This window comes from Melospiza georgiana, chromosome 26 (genome assembly GCF_028018845.1).
Source record: "Melospiza georgiana isolate bMelGeo1 chromosome 26, bMelGeo1.pri, whole genome shotgun sequence".
Lineage (NCBI taxonomy): Eukaryota > Metazoa > Chordata > Aves > Passeriformes > Passerellidae > Melospiza > Melospiza georgiana.
Window position 1 is genome coordinate 4414079 of NC_080455.1, and position 19079 is coordinate 4433157.

General features: G+C 49.0%; 1 protein-coding gene across 1 annotated transcript; it reads right to left on the reverse strand.

Annotated features, from left to right (window-relative positions):
* Positions 1-2851: 2851 nt before the first annotated feature.
* SIN3B (SIN3 transcription regulator family member B) lies at positions 2852-18137 on the reverse strand. Its single transcript, XM_058040942.1, has 19 exons — positions 18030-18137; positions 17394-17500; positions 16360-16513; positions 15054-15320; positions 14546-14689; positions 14216-14338; positions 13643-13732; positions 13280-13398; positions 12451-12658; positions 11731-11847; positions 11051-11289; positions 10408-10591; positions 9611-10205; positions 8537-8706; positions 7571-7744; positions 7200-7292; positions 6812-6906; positions 6201-6405; positions 2852-5366 (listed from the first exon to the last, which is right to left on the reverse strand). The coding sequence occupies exons 1-19, from the start codon at positions 18135-18137 to the stop codon at positions 5136-5138; spliced, it is 3423 nt and encodes a 1140-aa protein (XP_057896925.1). The 3' UTR covers positions 2852-5135.
* Between the last annotated feature and the right edge of the window lie 942 nt (positions 18138-19079).

The following is a 19079-nucleotide window of genomic DNA, read 5'->3' on the forward strand; positions in this document are numbered from 1 at the left end:
CAGGGGCTCTTCCATTCCGTGGCTCTGAAGCCAAAAGATGTAATGCTGGAAATCAGGCTGGGGATTTCAGAGCTCAGAGGGAGGGTGCAAACCCCACCTGGCCTGTCCCACACATCTTGGAGGCTTGGAAGAGCAAACTGTGGTGGGTAAAGGATGGGATTCACTGTGGCAGCTCCAGGGGGTTCCTGAGCAGCAGCTTGGAGCTGATTCTGCAGGTTCTGCACATTCAAGGTGCCCTAAAATCTCTGACACAGGTCCCCTCCTTCTCCCTGGGCCATCCTGAGACTCTCCATGGCTCCAGGGAATGCTCTCCTCTCCTCCTGCTCATCCCGCATCTCTCCTGATCCTCTGGGATCCCACCCTGGGTGATCCCAGACTTTCTCCTCAGCCTCACCCTGCTCAGGGAGGCTTCTCAGAGCTGCTTTTCTGCCTGCTGGCAGTTGTCACTTCACACCATAAAAGTCCATGTGAAGACATTTTCCTGGAAAATTTGAAGCTTATTAACACCCCTACAGCTCAGTGCTCTGGAATAGCTTTTGGAAGGGCCTTTCTCAGTAAAATAGTGACACCTGGTCTGACACAGCCTCAGCATCATCATCATCATCATCATCATCATCATCATCATCATCATCATCATCATCATCATCATTCCTTCTCAGCATCAGGACCCTTTGGATTCATTCTTTATGAAGAATGAATCCTCTTTAGCACAGGTTAGGGGTTTAGTTAACTAGGAGTTTAGTTAACTTCTCTTTAGCACAGGTAAGGAGTTGCCAGATTTTAATTTAGTCTGTAAATTGAATTAGTTAGTTCTAATCCAGAGGAATGGTTAAAACATGAAGAAAACCTCAATTTGTGTTTGCTCACCAGACTCTCTCACTGATGAGAGAACCCCAACTCTCCCAGTGCATCCCTGTGATGAGGAAACAATTAAAAAACATCCTATAATGTTAAATGCTGAACTCAGGTTTAACAACTCTGGGTTTAATTGTGCAAACCATTTGTACCTATCCCATCCTGCAAACCTGAAGGACGTTTTTAAGCTGTTTGCTGCTGTCCACTGAGAACTCCAAGAGCTCTCATGTCACACCTGGCTGTGCAGCTCAGGGAACATCCCCTTTGTGAGAGGACCAAGAGAAGACTTGCAAAGTGCAAAAGTGGGCTGTGTCCTCTGAGACCGCCCCCCCACCGCCATTTTAATCCAATTATTCTGTGCACAGAGGGTTGTTCTGGGGAGAACAACACTTTGTTTCCCTGTGACTGAGCAGGGGGCTGCCCAGAGAGCAGAGCTGCCTTTTGTTATGGCAACGGAAGTGTTGGGGATGATGTCAAGGAAACTCCTATCAGCTCTGGGTCACATCACTGCAGCTTCATTTGCAAAATCCACTCATTCATTTGTCCTGCGGAGCTCACAGGGAACACACTTAAACATGTTATTAGCCAGGAATTTGGGGAGGCTGAGGGAAAGGCGGGTGGAGGGTTATTTTCATGGTTGCAGTTGTGTTGCCTTAACCTGTAGCAGATGTGCTGGTGGGGTTGGGAACGGGGATGAGCCCCTTCTCCTGAGCCCTGCTGGTGTTCCCTGAGGGGCTCCTGGGGCTGTGCCTCACCTCAGAGGTGCTGCTGGGCAGGAACCAGGCTGCAAGGAGTCACTGCCGGGCAGGACACAGCTCCAGAGCTGGAAGGATCCCACAAGGATCAAATCCAGCCCCTGGCCCTGCATCTTTGTGACACAGCTCTGAGCCTGGGCTGGGAAAAGCTGAAAAGGTCACAGAGCTGGGAGGGACCCTCAGGGATCAAATCCAGCCCTGTCCCTGCACAGACATCCCAAAAACCCCACCCTGACACCCCTGAGGGCTCTGTCAGTGAGGGGCTGGGAACACAAACCCTGTGAGGAACCGCTGAGGGAGCTGGGGGTGCTCAGCCTGGAGAAAAGGAGACTCAGGGGTGCCCCCATCGCTCTCACAGCTCCTGAAAGGTGCCTGTGCTCAGCTGGGGCTGGGCTCTGTCTGCAGCAGCACTGACAGAACCAGAGCACACAGCCTCGAGCTGCGCCAAGGGAAATACAGGTTGGATATCAGGAAAAAAATGTAGTTCGGGTATTAGGAAGTTGGTGAGATCCTATCCTATAGGTAGGATATTCGGAAAAACCTAATTAGGATATTAGGAAAAAAAATATAGGTTGGATATCAGGATAAAAGGTTTTTACAGAAAGGGTGATAAAGTTCTGCAATGGCTGCCTGGGCAGGTGGTGCAGTCCCCATCCCTGGGTGTGTTTAACAAAGCCTGGATGTGGCACTGGGTGCCAGGGTTCAGCTGAGGGGTTGGGGTTGGGTTGCATTTGATCTTGAAGGTCTCTCCCAACCCAGTGATTCTGTGAATTCTGTGTCCAAACTCTCCTGCAGCTCTGGCAGCCTTGGCACCATTCCCTGGGCAGCCTGGGCAGTGCCCAGCAGCCTCGGGGGGCAGAACCTTGCCCTGAGCTCCATGCCAAGGCCTGGCACAGCTGCAGCCCTTCCAGTGTTTGCTTTGAGAGCTCTCTGGTGGAGCAACTCTGCCACCCCCTGGGCTCCCTGCTGCAGGAGGGGTTTTGGTGAGTGCAGCCCCAGCTCCTGCGTGGGATCTCTGCTTGCAGGGAATTTATTTCCCTTTTCCATCAGCAGTGCACTGCTCACACCCTCACACAGCATCTGCTGACACACAGCTGCATCAGCACACCCTGCAGCCTTCAACCTTTCCATTGCGTTTTTCTCCCATTTAAAATCCACTTTCAGGCAAAAAACAATCAATTCTGGGGGTTGTCACAAAGTTTAAATTAGTTGGAATGAAATATAAAACAGTGACAGCTGCAGACTTTTAAAATCAATATTTTATTTTACTTGAATGTGCAAATAAATATAAAAAAAACTACATTCAAGGAGCTGGCAAAGCAATTACAAGCCCAAAAGCAAAGAATCCTTCAAACAAATGGAAGAACAAACTCTTGACTCAAGGTCGTGCAGTTACACAGCTGAAACCCTCAGACATGAACAAGCCCCTCTCAAACCTGCCTGATATTCCCTTCACATCCTTTGCTACTCTCAGCTTTGAGACAATAGCACTGTAAAAGGGCAAAAGTCTTGCTTAATCAGTTCAGATTATAAATTAAGGTTTACAAAATAAGGATAAAAATACCTGAAGTACACTTAGAATGGGTGATGGAACAGGACGGTGCCCAGGTGTGCTGCCCACCTTGGGACACCTGGAATCAAATGCATTTTAAGCCACAAGTTGCCACCTATTTTCTAGTAAACAGTTTTCTGTATCATAAAACCATAAAATTTGGCACAATTGTCATCTCCACTGGGAGACAGCAGAGAGGTGAGCAGGGCTGAGGTGTGATTTGGTAAGCTGGCTGGAAGGGAAAGGGGGACACTGTGCTTGGCACTGGGATTGTCCCCCTGCTCCCCCCAGCCCCTGCAGAGCCTCGTGGTCTCTTTTTCACTGCAAGGAGGGCAGGGGGAGAACCTTCAGATCATTTCAGGAACCAAAGTTTAGCAGAAACCCAGCCCAGGAGAACAGGGGCTCTTGCAAAGTCTCTGCTGGCAGTGGTTGTGCAAGTGGCCACGAATGCCAGAGAGTGGCCTCCCTCCTTCCCTCCCACAGATTATTTTGCAAAAAAAGACAAAGACTTGGGACAGTTTTCTATTAAACATACCCCAAAGGCCAATTTTTCTACTGTCAAGTGAGACAATTGTGAAACCAAATGTCGTACAGTGGAAATAACCCAGGACAAATCCTACAGGCTGCTCCTTAGGTCTGGCAGAAATCATAACCTAAAAATCAAAGCCACAGAAAGTTTCAGGGGTAGGGGGGGGGGTTATTGCCCCAAAAGCCAGGGAAAAGTTGGAAGCAAAGCTGAAAGGAGGCTGGGTATGCCTCAAAAATGTTAATTTTGTAATACACTCCACAGACAGCGTGCTTGCCCTTGGCCACTGAAAAACAGGAGTGAAGAAGTCACAGTGGGGCTGCAGGACAAACACCGGTAAATTTCCTTGATTTCTCACTAGATAAAGTCAGATGTAGTGTTCTGCAGGGATCAGGGCAGGCTGTGTTAGGCTTCATGGCAAAAAAAGCTTCAATAGCAGTATGGATGCTCTCTAGGATGGTTGTGGCTGGATCTCCCTCTGCTCCTCGCAGATTCCCGTGTGTCCCTGCCAACCCAGCGCCTGTGCTGACCCAGCAGGAACAGCAGAGCCCCTGGGCTGGGTCTCAGCTCCCAGCCGTGCTCCGGGAGCTCCATCTGCCGATGGCACCGATGTGCTGCAGCCCCGAGCGCCGGGGGCAGGGCAGGGAAACGCCCAGCGCCGGAGCTGCCCTCCAACATGCAAAACACAAACCCAAAAACCAGGCCAGACCTCGCAATGGACGCTCCTCCCCATGGAAATTCTGGAAGGCAGAGTCTGCAGCAGCTCCTCAGCTCCCAAAGCAGTGGATTTCTGGATTTCAGCAGGAGGATCTCTGGCTGAGCATCACTCCCATCCCAGCACCACAGCTCAGGGTTCTTCCCTCAGTTCATGCTCCTGAACACTTGGTTGATGAAGGAGAGTCAGAGCCTTGAGTGCTGGCCATCCCCGTGTCAGTTTTGGCATTTTTCTCACCAGAGCACCAGGAACAAGAGTCATTTGTTGCCTTGTTGGGTCGCAGGGATAACAAAGCCCCAGGGTACAGTGAAGAGTTCTGCAGGCTCCAACACAGCACAAAGTCAGGAAGATAAGGAATATCAAACCCTTGGAAGTGGAAGCAGCTGCCAGCATCTGCTCAAACACCAGCCCAGCTCCACCTCTCCAACAAAGCCACCAGTGGTAGTTCACCCCCTCACTGAGCTGGTCAGCAGTGGCTTTCCTAAAGCCAGGAAACTGCTCCAAAGTGTGTGGCAATGCCAAGAGCCCCCTTCCCATAAAAGCTTTTCAAAGTCTCTTCATGATGGCTGGAGGATTACACTGCAAGGAGACAAGTCTATGCCATATGGAAAATACATGATAATCCAAAGTAAAATGCTGTTTGGATAAATATCATTAATACATACATTGCATTCCCACCACTATTCTCATGGTAAATGTGCTTCACCAGCAGAGCTCTGCATCTCTGGGTGCTCAGGGTGAAGCAGGACGGCGGCTGTACTGCACTCTGTATCTGTTCACTGGCACCCCATGGACATTCACTGTCTCACAGGTGGTTTTGCAGGGCACCATCTCCTCATCCTCATCCCCCATGAGCCAGTCTTGAACCACATCCACGGCCTCCATGGACACGTTCTCCTCCAGCCACCGGTTGTGCCACTCCTCGAACTGCTGGTGGTGCTTCAGCAGCACCACGGGCTGGACCTGGGAGGAGCAGGGCAGTAAAGATCACTGAGAGGGAAAGCCAAAGCCCTGAGCTCTACCTGAGGTGTGCAATGCTTTGGAGCCAAAGCCCTCAGTTCTACCTGAGGTGTGCAATGCTTTGGGAACAGCACAAACGGAAACAGGAAACCACAGACCGTTTAACCACCCCTATTTCCTAATGGCTGCCACTCCCACTTGTAATTTGCATGTAAAGAAAAGGCTGCTAAGCTAATCCAAAGTACAGAGCATTTACCAGCTCTCTTCTGTGTTACACCCAACACAGAGTAGTAACTTTTGGGTGCAGCTTGCAGGAATTCAGCCACAATTCCTGCAATTGGTATTGTGGAATTGGAATTATTGATACCTACATTCTGCCTCCCACCCCTGTCACAGACATCTTTTTATGAAATTCCTTTCCTTAAGATTTTTTCCTCCTGAGAAGCTGAGAGGCTTCAGAAACAAAATGTAAACAATGGTTATCTGCTGCTGTGGAATGCAACAGGTGGATCTGTCATAGGTCTCATGTGGATGTTTGTAATTAATGGCCAATCACAGCAGAGCTGACTCGGACAGAGTCTGAGGCAGCTGCCTTTGTTATCATTCTTTCTTTTCTATTCTTAGCTTAGCTAGCCTTCTGAGATGAAACTTTTCCTTCTATTCTTTTAGTGTAGTTTTAATGTAATATATATAATAAAATAATAAATCAAGCCTTCTGTAACATGGATTCAGACCCACATCTCTTCCCTCATCCTAAGACCCCTGTGACCACCATCACACCCCCCAACCTCTGCTACCACCTGGGCTGCAGTGGGAGCAAAAGGGAGATGTGTGTACCTGCTTGGCTCTGCAGAGAGCTCCCCTCCTGTACATGTAATCCTCAGAGTTCATGATGAACATCATCTTGTGGGTGTTGAGTTTGAAGCGGCAGTCGACGTTGCAGGCGCTCTCCACCCCGATCAGGCGCTTCCAGGAGCTCTTGACCTCGCTGCGCAGGGCCCTCACCTGCTTGCACTGCCACTTGCGAAACTTCTTCAGGTTCCTGCAGCAAAACAAGGATGACAAAGCATGTGTCACACCTGCTGGAGTGCCCTCCTCGGCTGACAGGGCTCGCAGCACAAGTGTGGGACTTGTATTTGCACGTTTTGTATTTCAGGCTCTCTCCGGGAGCTTCCTCTGTATCCTCTGACAAATACTTAGTGAAATGGGAACAAAGTAGACCCAGAATCCCATCCTGAGTGCATCCTGCTCCATTCCAAACACAGTTCCATGAACAAACCTCAGTGCAGTGATCGTAAATCTCTCTGTCAGCATTCCCATGCAGCTCACTGCCTGGAGCAGCCCCTCAGAGGTGAGTACATTCCCCCAGAGCTGGCACAGCACCCAAACCCCTGGCACAGGGGCAGGGAGGAGGCAGCAGGTGTGGCTCAGGGCAGGGAGCAGCTCACCTTTGCAGAAAGACCGGTTTCAGGAGGAAGCCATCGTTCTGGGTGTTGGGAGCTCCTTCCACCCCAACGTACTGCTCCATGTAGTTTGCCAGGTGCTACACAAGGGAGACAATTCCAGTGAGATTTCACTTCATCAGGACAAACTTCACCTCAAAAAACCTGTTTATTTCCAAGCAGATTATTCTGAGGCTGATTTAGGTTGCTACTCTTTTGCTAAAGCACCATTTCTGTCAATGGCCACAGCCCCACAAGTCTTCTGCCCACCCTCCAGACAAACTTGTCCTCCTGGGAAAGCCTCACAGTTTGGAATGAAGCAGGGAAACGAGTTTTCCTCATTTTTAGACATCTGCTCTGTGGTACCCAGACTCCATGGTCACTGTGGTGTTACCTGGACCTCCACAGGATCTTCTGTCTGGGTTTCTTCTGTATCCAGCAGCTCAATGGTCATGATCACCTGTCCTTTCCTCTGGAGAAACATGACCTGGGATAAAGTTACAGAAAATATTTGCCACAGGGGTTCACAATAAAATGCTGCATATTCACAAGTGATTTGGACAACAAACAGAAGTTAGGAGAGAAGCAGCAGTGCCACAATGTCCCCTCACTGCCTGGGCTCTGATTTTGGTACCTTCTCTCCATATTGCTCACTCTCTCACCGTGAAGCTTCTAAACCCAACCTCTCCCAGGTGAAACGTCACCTGAGAGATTCCCTGAAGGTTTTCAGTGATTTTGTGAAGTTCCCTGGCAGCAAGGTCTCACCTTGAAGCAGTTCTCATCAGCCATGCACCGTTCAGCCTTCCACTGGTAGCTGGTCTCCTTTGCTGCCCGGACACAGCGGGATGACAGATTCCCCCCAGCAGCTCCTCGCTTCCTCTCATTCAGGTAGAGCTCCACCACCTTCAGGCAGATGTCATCGCTCACTAGATGGTGAAGCTTCCATTAAAAAAGGGGGAATTCAGTCAGCAAACCTGGGCCAAGAGTTAACTCCAGTGTGTCATAAAGGAGTGTGAAATTCAGCATGGCATCACACTCAGCTGAAGCAGCAAACTCCAAAGATTTCCCGTATTTCACTCTCTTTTTCATGACTTTACAATAAAAGGAAGAGAGAAGAGTGAGGGGCTGATGTGCCTTAACTATAAATCTACAGCTGGAAGACAGATTTGAGTAAGAAGGATCTGACATTTTTTGTGTTGCCTTAGATGTATGTCACTATAGGACACAAAATAACATAAGTGCTGCTCTCAAGGTGAAAAAAGGGAAATTTATTTTCTGATTTTAACATTTATAGTTTTCCAAAAGTGTCACTGGATTGGAGAGTGAAAGTGCCACCTCTCCAATGACACTGGACAAACATCTATCAAATTTTTCTTCTTCTATAAAGAATGCAAAACAATAAGTTATTTACAGAAAGTGCGTGAGAAAGTTTGTTACAAGACAGTAAACATTAGAAAATCTTAAAAAATCAAAATGACAGATGCATTTTGAGCATGGCAAAATTTTGAAAAGACTGGAACTCAAAAAAACATCGGGGAAGGTAAATCCCCTAAGACGGTTTTTGTATAGAAGCCGAATTCTCTCCCTAAACTTCTGCTGAGGCGTTTCCCTGTCAGATTTAACTTTTCTCTGGATTTGCTCTGAGCTCAGCGTCCACTGCTCTGCAGGGCACTGGGAGAAGGCTGGCAGTGTGTGAGGGGAGATGCCCAGCCCTGCCCAGCCCAGGCTCACCTGGCGCACGATGTTCTGCACCAGCTTGTCCATGGTGAAGCCGATGTAGGCGTGGATGGTGAACATCTCCCTCAGGGTGTCCTCGTACTGAGTGGGGTCAATGTTCCCATCCAGAAGGCTCCTCACCATGTCCAGGAAGGCTGGGTAGTATTCCTCCAGCTCCACCTCACCTGGCATGGGGAAAGGGAGTTCATTCCACACACAGAACAGGCAGAGTGAAGTCAAGCAGTGCAAGAGGCAGCATGTCACAGATTTTATGTCACATATTTTATGAAAAATCCTTTTGCTAGGATCTTTTTCTCCTGAGAAGCTGAGAGGCCTCAGAAATGAAATGTAAACAATAATTATGTACTGCTGTGGAATGCAACAGGTGCATCTTTGATTGGTCTCTTGTGGCTGTTTCTAATTAATGGCCAATCTCTCTGGTCAGTCACAAGATTTTATTATCATTCCATTTCCTTCTATTCCATGCTAGCCTTCTGATAAAATCCTTTCTTCTATTCTTTTAGTATCGTTTTAATATATCATTTCAATATAATATATATCATAAAATAATAAATCAGCCTTCTGAACCATGGAGTCAAGATCCTCATCTCTTCCCTCGTCCTGGGACCCCTGAGAACACCACCACAGCAGCACTGCTCAAGAACCACAAAACGCAGGGCAGAGAGAGACATGACAGACAGGAGAGTGACATGACAGACAGGAGAGTGACATGACAGACAGGCAGATCCCTGCCAGCTGCCCTGACAGGCTGGGACAGTTTTCCTCATGCATTTCCAGGCCTGCCCAGGGCAATAACTATTTCTTTGTGGGGCTGTTTACATTGTAAATCAAAGTAACGGATTCCTACAGTGAGGTACCTGGGAACAGCTGATCACAGTGTTCAGGAAGTCTCTGTGAAGCAGCCTGTGACACCCTGAGTGCCCTGCTGAAGGAGCTGTGTCCACAAATCACCAACACAGCAGAGGATTGCACCTCCACACCCCTCACATTGCTGGCCCTGGTGACTCAGACACACACAATGGAGCACCCAGAGCATTATGAATGAACTAAGCCCTGCATTATTCTTACTTGGTTGTTTGAGTCTTAGCTCCATGGCTGGATCATTGGTTTTTTCTTTCCTCCCTTCACAGAGGAGCTTCTCTCTCTCTTTCTCAGTCCTATATTCCAGAAGCTGCTTCTGGGCCTGGCGATAAATCTTGAGGAGCCTGGAGCACAGAGTCTGGTGAAGGCGTAGGAAGAAATACCAATTATTATTGACAAAGAAGAGGCTGTAAACATCATCCAGGGTGTTGTGGGGCTCAGCAGCTGTCACATCACAGAAGGTTGCTTTGGTCTCCAAAGGACTGCTTGGAGGCCCAGGCACGTGTTTTTTCCTCAGCTCAGGAGTATCCAGGTTCTGCCCCTGGTGGTTTTCTCTGTCCTCATCTGTTGATTCCTCAGAAATGTTGTGTTCAGGTGGCTGAGAGAAGAACAGCTCGGGTATGAAGTGATGCACAATCTGCCTGATGGTTGCCTGATCCTCCTTTTGGATGGTGGGCTGCCTTTTCACGTAATAGCTGATAAGAGATGCTGCATCTTCCAAAATCTGCTTGTCTTCATAGATGAAGATAAGATGAGGCTCATTTGTGGATGAACTCCTCCCCTCTGAATGCTGCTCCTGATGCTGTAATCAAGAGAAAAACACATAAAGATCCCTCCAATCCATGCTCAAGAGCATTCCTGCCAGGAGGAATAAGCCTCTGCTTGGCACAGCTGTTTTTGACCCAATTTCCAACAATTCCACATGGTCCCAGATGTTATGGACACATCTGGGTCACACCAGCAAGGCAGGAAATGCAGGAGGGCTCGTCTCCTGTCACACCCACCTCGTCATAAACACTCTCAATTTCATTCAGCAAGCTCTTGGAGCGCAGAGCTTTGGTGTCATTCTGCTTGAAGTTGACAGCCTGGTGGTCCAGGGATTTCAAATAGGCCTTCTCATACTGCTCCCTCCAAATCTTGTTGAAGCCCTGCTGGGCCTCCCTCCATTCTTCCTCTTTTGCTTTCAACCTGCATAAATGAACAATGTCAGTTCAGACAGACACAGAAACACACCCAAAACATTTTAATGCAGCCAATTGTGGTGCAGCAAGAAGTTTTCAGTGGAAAACTGGAATTGATTCCTGGAAGCAATAAATACATTTGAGAAAGCACCAGCAGTGATGATGACACCTAGAGAATCACAAAACCATTTAGGTTGGAGAAGACCTCTGAAATCATCAAGTCCAACCTTTGATCAATCACTTCTTTGTCAACCAGACCAGAGCACCAAGTGCCATGTCCAGTTGGTTTTTGAACAGCTCCAGGGATGGGGACTCCACCACCTCCCTTACAATGTTTAGAAACACTTCCATGAAGAAATTCCCCCTGATGTCCAACCAGAAGCGAAGCTTGAGGCTATTCCTCACATTTTATTGTTTAAAAAATCCTTTTTCATCTTCTTAAAGAACCCAACACAATGAGAATTACCTCTTAAGAACCACAGGGACAGCAGTAACTGGGTTTTTCTTCAGACTCTCGATGATCTCGGGCGCTTTGTCGCCGTAGATGCGGTAGATGGCCCGGCGCTGGATCACCTCTGAGGTTCCTCCCAAACAATCATCCAGGCGAAATTTCTCCTGGTCCTCCTGGCTCAGGCGGGACAGTTTCTTCTGCACACTCTCCAGCACACGGATTGTGGCTAAATTGGTCTCCAGGACAACATCCAGCTGTTGAGAGTTGCCAAAAATCAGTGTCAGAACAGGCAGAGCAGGAACACGGAGAGCAGCAGCTCAGCTTTGTGGAAGGTGTTCCAGCCCCACAGGGTGGAGCCAGGAAGCAGCAGAAAGGTTTTTACTGGAAACCAAACCTCTGCCAGCTCTCCCAAAGGTCACATGCAATTTAGAACTGGATTCATGCCTAGGAAAAACTATTAGACTCCAAGCACAGCACACCAAACTCCATCTCAAACCAACAAACGCCAACAGAACTTTCAAGTCTAGGAAGAACTGGATTCAAGCCTAGGAAGAACTATTAGACTCCGCACCAAACTCCACCTCAAACCAACAAACACCAACAGAACTTTCAGGAATTGGCCATTCATTAATTCAGTAAAATCCAGAGGTTTTGCTTTCTGAGGGAGCAGAGAGGGGGCTCAGCAGCAGAGGTACCTCAAAGCGCTCGTCCTCGCAGCGGTGCAGCTGCTCCTCATATGGAGTCTTCTTGGAGCTGACAAAAGTGGAATCTTCAGACCAGGATGGAAATGAAACCCAGGTATCATTTAACACCTGCAACAGTGCAGACATGACATTGAGCCTTGTGAGCCCAGAGCTGGTCTCATGGGGTTTTCTCTCTTGTATTTTCCACAATTCTTTCCTGAGGTTCTGTAGGATATTCCAGGCCTAATTCCCAGGTCACTGCTCCCCAGATTTGAGGTCTGTGTGGAACTACAGGGCCCTGTTCAGAAAACTCAACACCTTCACTATCACCTCACAAACTGTGATCAGCAGCTGTAAATAAAGGAGACAGAGCTCCCCACAACAGCAGGAATGGCACCTCAGCCACTGCCTCATGGGGCTCTTCCAGAGAAAAAATTGTCCCCAAAGCCAATACTGGCCCACTGATAGAAAATTAATTCCAGGATATTCAATATTCTTTTCTGTCTATAGGAATAAATTTCTGTCTGCACACAGACTCAAAAGCTATTAAGAGATGTGATTTGAGAAAGGTTTAGATAAAATAAGTGAAATGTGGGTATTATTTCAATAAATTGGCTGAATAAATTGAATTATCACCAAAAAGGGGACCCCACATGCAGCAGCTGTGGCACAAACCGCCCCACTCTGATTTTTGTGTGTGTTCAGGGATTGAAGAGCCTGATCCCAGAGTACCTCCTTGCAAATGGCTGTTCTCCCACTGCACTTTGGCTGCTGGTAGGTTTTTGGGAGAGCTCTGTAACTGGATCCGATGCGTTTGCAGGAGGCGTAATCGATTTCCCGGCTCATTCCGTCCCCGGAGCGGTCGCTCAGAGGAGAAGCAAAGGAAAGTTCTTTCACCCCAAGGAAGGACTTGAACTGTGCAAAGAGTTCTGGGAATTTCCTTCAAAAACATAAGTATTTTGTTATTTTAGTGTGACAGTTTTAGGGTGGTTAATGCATGTCATAAAAGGGAGGCAGAAATATCTCAACAAACTCAGCAGTGCAGGGAGAAATCTTTCTCCATCTCACCTCTGTTATCATTCTCTCTGAATTGCTCTAGGGTTTGTTTTTTTTTTTACTTAAGGTAGGAAAATTATTTCCCTTCACCACACAAACACTCCCCCTTAAGTGCCTGAGGAGAAACTGATCCTTGCCATTTGATTCTCCCTCTTCTCTGCGAGCCAAACAGCTCAGGAGGCTCAGAGCAGAGCTGGAGCTGTTTATCCTTCTCACAGCCCTGTTCTCAGATTTCATGTTTATACCTTTATTACACTTTGAGATATTAAATGGGGAGTGTGAACAGACAGAAGAAAATATCCTTTTCACAATACTCATTAAGAGCTGTATAGATAAATTTAAAGGTTCAGATTTTATTCCTCCTCATTTTGGATTAAATTTCATTTTTTTTGCCTGCTACCCAGGAGATACTTCTAAATTAAATCCGAAACATTCACAATGTGCCCAAAAAATAACAGAGTAGGATCTACAAAGTAAAGGGCAGATAAGTAAGTTAGTAACTTACCCTAAAAAGGGTGTAACAAGCTGGAGCAACTCAGAGCCAGAGACCAACTCCTGGTTGAAGAGAGCAATGCAACGGAGAAAATTTTCATAGACCTCCTGACTCTTGAGCACCCTGCGCACCTGCAGCAGTTTGGAGAGATGATCACAGCCCCTGAATGCCACTTGTATTGAGAAAATTATTCATCATCAGTCTATTCATCTTCCAAACCCACTTATTTTAATTTTTGTTGGTTTTTCTATACCTGAAAAGCCAGGGAATGTCTTAAGTGCTGACACATAAATTGTACAGAAAACCAACAACTTAACAACCATGTAAAAGGCTGAAGATAAGTCCAGAGAAAGTGAGAAAAGGACAAATGCTGACCTTGTCAAAGAAGGAAAACTCTTGCAGTGTCCCATATTTCCCCACTGTTGCAACTGACAGATCTTTGGTACCTCGCAGCTTCATTTTCTTCTGTTAAAAGAACAAGCAATTATATTTAAAATGTTGTGACTCAAATGCCATCAAATTCCACTCTGTTGACACAGAACAGCTCCCTGCAAAGGCTGAGACCCTGTATTTCCCTCTATTTCCCCAGCAGTGATCTGGCATTGCTGTGTCACATCCTCACAGCAATCTCTGTCAAATGTCTCCCAGCCAAGAAGAAACAACAAAAAAAGAGAATCACTTGAGATTCTGCATAGAAGAAATAAATTGTCCCTTTCCAGGGCCAATACTTAGCACAGAAGCTTGTGATATTTAGTATCAAACGTGTTACCACACACATTAAAGCAAGCATTAAAAATTCCCTTTTTCTACAGCAATTAAAATAACTCAAAATTTTGTTTCTCATACACCTACATACATCAAAGACACTGCTCATTACACCTTTAGCTCAGCAATTAGTAAGCACAATTAATATGAGGTTTTTATGAGTTTTTACTTGCTGGAAGATACCTTTGCTGGGCCAGAAACAGGACGCAGCAGCAGCGGCCTGGATCGCTTCTTGCTGTGCTCCAGATTCTTCTCATGCTCGGTTTTCTGGACACTGTTCACTTCACATGGTCCATTTCCTGTGAACTGAAGTACATAAATAATGATTTCAACATTCTCCTCTCAAATAAAGAGTCCTAACAGGACACAGAGCATGTGGTTAAGTCACCTGTTCTGAGAAAATCCAAACAATGAAGAGGAGCAACGTTCATTACTGGCTGAATGATTTCCATGTTTTTCATATTCTACATGCAGAAAGAGCATTCAATATCCTGCCCTGCTCTCAGCACATACCAAAGACCTTTTTGCCTCTGGGAGGAACTGTCCAAACTCTGAGAGCAGATCCTCCTGTCCCCGGAACAGATTGGCCACTTCAGTGAACACTTCCTCCTCCGACATGCCCCGGAAGGGTCGGCCCTTGGTGTTCAGCTGCTCCTTCTGAAAAGATACACACAGATGGTCAACAGAGTCAAAAGATCCCTCACTCTGCCAGAAAATTCATCCTGAGCCAAAAACATGAATGCCACAGAACTTGAAAGGATTCGGAGGCAGCTCCACGTTCTTACAGGGCCTCTTCACACACACAGGATCACAAAATCAGCTGGAGATGAGTAAAGACAGGTCTCCCTACAACCTCTTTACACCCCACAGTTCTCACATTTTTTGTCATTTCCTGTGAATATCTATGAAGACGAGTGCTTGGAACTCTCAGTCTGCTCAACAGGCAGAGATTAAATTTGATAACCACAACTCCAACAGCTCCAGTGCCAACCCACTGCCTCTAACACAGGAGACTTTTTACCTGGTAAGTGTGAAGGATTTCTAGAAAAGATCTGTAAATCTCTGGATGGTCAAGGAAACGTGTTTTGATCTTATTCACATAACTGATGGCATTATTGAACTCCACAGAATCAGATTCCAAGGGGATTTGGGATTTATCTTCTTTGTAGGGAAGCTGCTGCTGCCGGAACTCCTCGGAGCAGTCGCTGTGGTTGTGGGAGTTCTCCTGGGAGTAGTGCAACACCAGCCCACTGCCAGGGAGTGCACTGGGAACGGGCTCTGGGGGCACCTGGGGGCACAGGACACACGAGATGGGTTGGAAAAAGATCAGGGATCAGCTCAACAACAAGCCAGCAGCGGCGCTGGCAAGGTGTCCAGCTCAGAAATACTGTCACGTGAAGAAGGAAGAGAAATTATTTCAGTCACCAGCCAATTTCCCTGCCAGGTTTATTAACTCCACCTGTTAAAATAATGCCTGAAGTCCTCCCTGATTTGAGGCTGCACCAAACACCCCTGCAGGTTCTGCTGCTCCCACTGGTTACTGCAGAGGAGCTGCCAGTTTTAAGGGCGATATTAAACATAACTCCCTTTAGGTGTTAATTCCTAAACAACACAGAGATCTGAGGGAGCTGAGATTTAAAAGGTAGTTCCTGCTGCTAGCTGGAGTTAAACCACAAGTTTATCAGCAGAATTCAGTTTATGGCTCTATTTCAGCTCCACAACCACTCAATAATAACAAAAAACAAGCAGGGGTAACACCCATCTGTATCCCAGCAAGTGTTTCACACCAACAGAACCTGATGGGGACTCTATGATCTTAAAGACCTTTCCCAACATAAACAACTCAATGATTTCACAGCTCTTTTGCCTGCTTCCTAAACAAATTTCCTGGTTTCTCAGTGGTAGACTGGAAGTGCAATTCTTCCAGGATCACCCTTTGAAATTTGCCACTACCCACAACCCATATTGGGAATAAATTTAACAATATCAAGCCAATCACAATTTCAGTAATTGGCTTGATATTGTTAAATTTCAGTTTCCAAACACAACTGAAATATTTGGTGTTTCCATGCAGAATCATCATTCCTGTGTAAGTCAAACTACCTGGTTTGAGAATAAATCAGGGATTAGAACTAGGTGATCTTTAAGGCCCCTTCCACTATGTGATTCTTTGAATAAACATTTAAATTTATACTACACCCATTATCACAGGTTTGAAAAGCATCAGCAATGTGCACTCCACATAAATCTGCACAGCCTAAACTGTGCAGACATGTCCAGTGACACACAGAAGAGTTTATTTAGAGAATAAGAGCTCTGGGACCTACCTGACTATTCAAAGGTGACTGTATACTTAATTTCCCATTCTTTGGAATTTCTATCCTGTAGCCCAGAGGGAGAAATGCATTGAATCCTACAATGAGGTCAGGATGCTCATGGAAAAGCTGAGAAACACGTCGGATGACTCCAGGTGTGTCAATGCTAAAATTGAGAGGGGTTTGTTACTTTTTTATCCACATCAGAAACACAAATTAAGCCCAGAAAATGCCAAGAGGAATGGGAAGTATCTGGTAACTTAAGGATGCAATTCTTTAAAAAAAAAAATAGTTCAATTGGAGGGAATGAGCACTGACAGGGGTTTGTTACTTTGTTATCCAAATCAGAAACACAAATTAAATCCAGAAAATACCAAGAGAAATGGGAAGTATCTGGTAAATGAAAGATGCAATTCTTTAAAAAAACATTAGCCTAATTAGAGGGAATGACCACTGCAGCTTCACCCTGGGAATGTTATCCATGGAAAGTAGAGATGAGTGTGCAGGTTGGCAAAGGGGCAGGACAGACAGACAGCACCTCCAGGGCTGGCAGATCACAGGTTCTGCTCAGGCTGCCTCACTTATTTCCCAGATCTGTGTTTCAGAGTGGAAAGCAAAAGCAGATTTGCTTTCTCCTGTGGATTTCACCTCGGGAAAATTATGGGATGGGCAGAAATACTCCAGCTTCACAGGACTGCAACACTGTGGGACAGGGCAGAGGGGGAATGATGGGGTGAAGCTGGGGGGGCTCTGCACAGACCCCACAAAGGCTGAGACGTGGGAGAAGAGCTGGAGCTGTGCCAGGCCTTGGCATGGAGCTCAGGGCAAGGTTCTTCCACCCAGGGGTGCTGGGCACTGCCCAGGCTTCCCAGGGAATGGTGCCAAGGCTGCCAGAGCTGCAGGAGCTCCCAGGGGTGCTCAGGTGGGGGTGTTGGGGTGGCTGGATTTGATCCCTGAGGGTCCCTCCCAGCTCAGGATGTTCTGGGGGTCTGGGAAAGGCTGAGGAGCTCCCTGGAGCACCCAGGGCTGCAGGAGCTCGGCTTTACCTCTGGCTCTTGAACTCCTTCATGATCTCCAGGAAGCCGTTGTAGGTGGCGGGGTCGCTGCCAAAGCGAATCTTCACCTGGTCCAGGTAGGAAAGGGCATCCTCCACCTGTGGGGGGAGAACACGGTGAGCCCAGGCAGGGGAACCGGCCCCGGGAAGGGCACTCGGTACCGGAGAGGCCCCGGTGGCCGCCCGGGCTCGGGGGTGTCACGGCACGGTACCGGGAGCCGGGAACACGTCCCTGGGGAGGATGACCGCGGTACCAGAGAGAACAGCAGGGCCGGGGAGAGCGGTATGGCCCAGGGCAGGGGGGAACAGGCCCGGGGAGCCCTCACGGTACCGGGGGAACACGACACGGTACCGGGGGGAGAGGATGCGGCCCCAGGGGACCCCACGGAAGCAGCGGAGGAGGGCGGGGAAGCCCCCGGCGCGATGAGGACAAGCCCCCGGGACACCCCCCGATACCGGCAGGTGAGGGACAAGCCCCGGGGGACGAGCTCGGCACCGCGGCCGGCACAGGGCAGGTCACGGCGGGGGCGGGCGGGGCTGTCCCGGGGGGGCTCGGAGCGGCCATTCGCGGGGGCGGGGAGGGTGGGGAAGGGGCGATGGCGGCCGCCGGGGCGGCCCCCGCACTCACGTGCACCGGCAGCTTCTCGTGCGGCGCGGCCCGGCCGCCGCCGCCGCCCCAGCGCGGGGCGCTGCCCCCGCCGGCCCCGCGGCCGCCGCCGCCGCCCCCCGCCGCCATGTTGGGTTCGGGCGGGCGAGCGCGGCCCCGGCGGCGCGCGCGGCCGCTGCGTCAGCGCGCACGGCACAGACCACGCCCCGTCGCGTCTCCGCCCTCTGATTGGCCACGCCCCCTGATAAACCACACCTCCTTACCGCCCACGCTGTGTAGCCACGCCCCTGTCCAGCAGGCCACGCCCTCGTTTGTGACAGACCACGCCCCCAGTGAGGCTTCCGGCCGTTCGAGCGCCGGGGCGGGAGCGGCGCCTCAGGGAGCGCCTGAGGGAGCGGCGGGACCGCGGCGGGACCGCGGCGGGGCTGGGGAGGGGGAACAACGCCCGCGGAGGAGCCCGGGGCTGAGGGGGAACAGCGCCCGCGGAGGAGCCCTGGGGGCTGCGGGAGCCTGAGGGGGCTGCAGGATCCCACGAAGTCTGCAGGAGCCGCCGGCTGAGAACTGGAACTGCCAGGGCTGGAGGAACCGCGTCTGATGCTGCGGGGCTGAGGGAGCCGGCGGGTGTTGGAGGGGTTCAGACGGGGCTGGAGGAGCCCGGGAGGGCTGGTGGGGCCTGAGGGGAGCTTGAGGAATGAGGGCTGGGGGAGCGAGCCCCAGGGGCTGGAAGAGCCGGGGTTGTGGAGCAACCGGGCTTGGAAGGGCCATGAGGGGATTTGGGAGAATCATGAGGGGGTTTTGGGTAGCCCGGGGAGCCCCTCACTGGTGTGCCCTGAGCTCAAGGGTTGCTCTGAGGGTAGCAGGATAAATCAGGATAAATGTGAGCTTAAAATATGTCACTTCCCCAGCGATCCCTGTCAGCAGGCAATTTGAACTCAGTAAAACTGAGTAATGTGAAGAGCAAGGAGGAGAGGGGATAAAACAAGCCATGTGGTTTGTTTTTCCTTAAAGCATTGCCCATGATTTGCATCATAGAGAAGTGCGGAAGCCTTTCTTGCTTTGCCTTTAAACTTG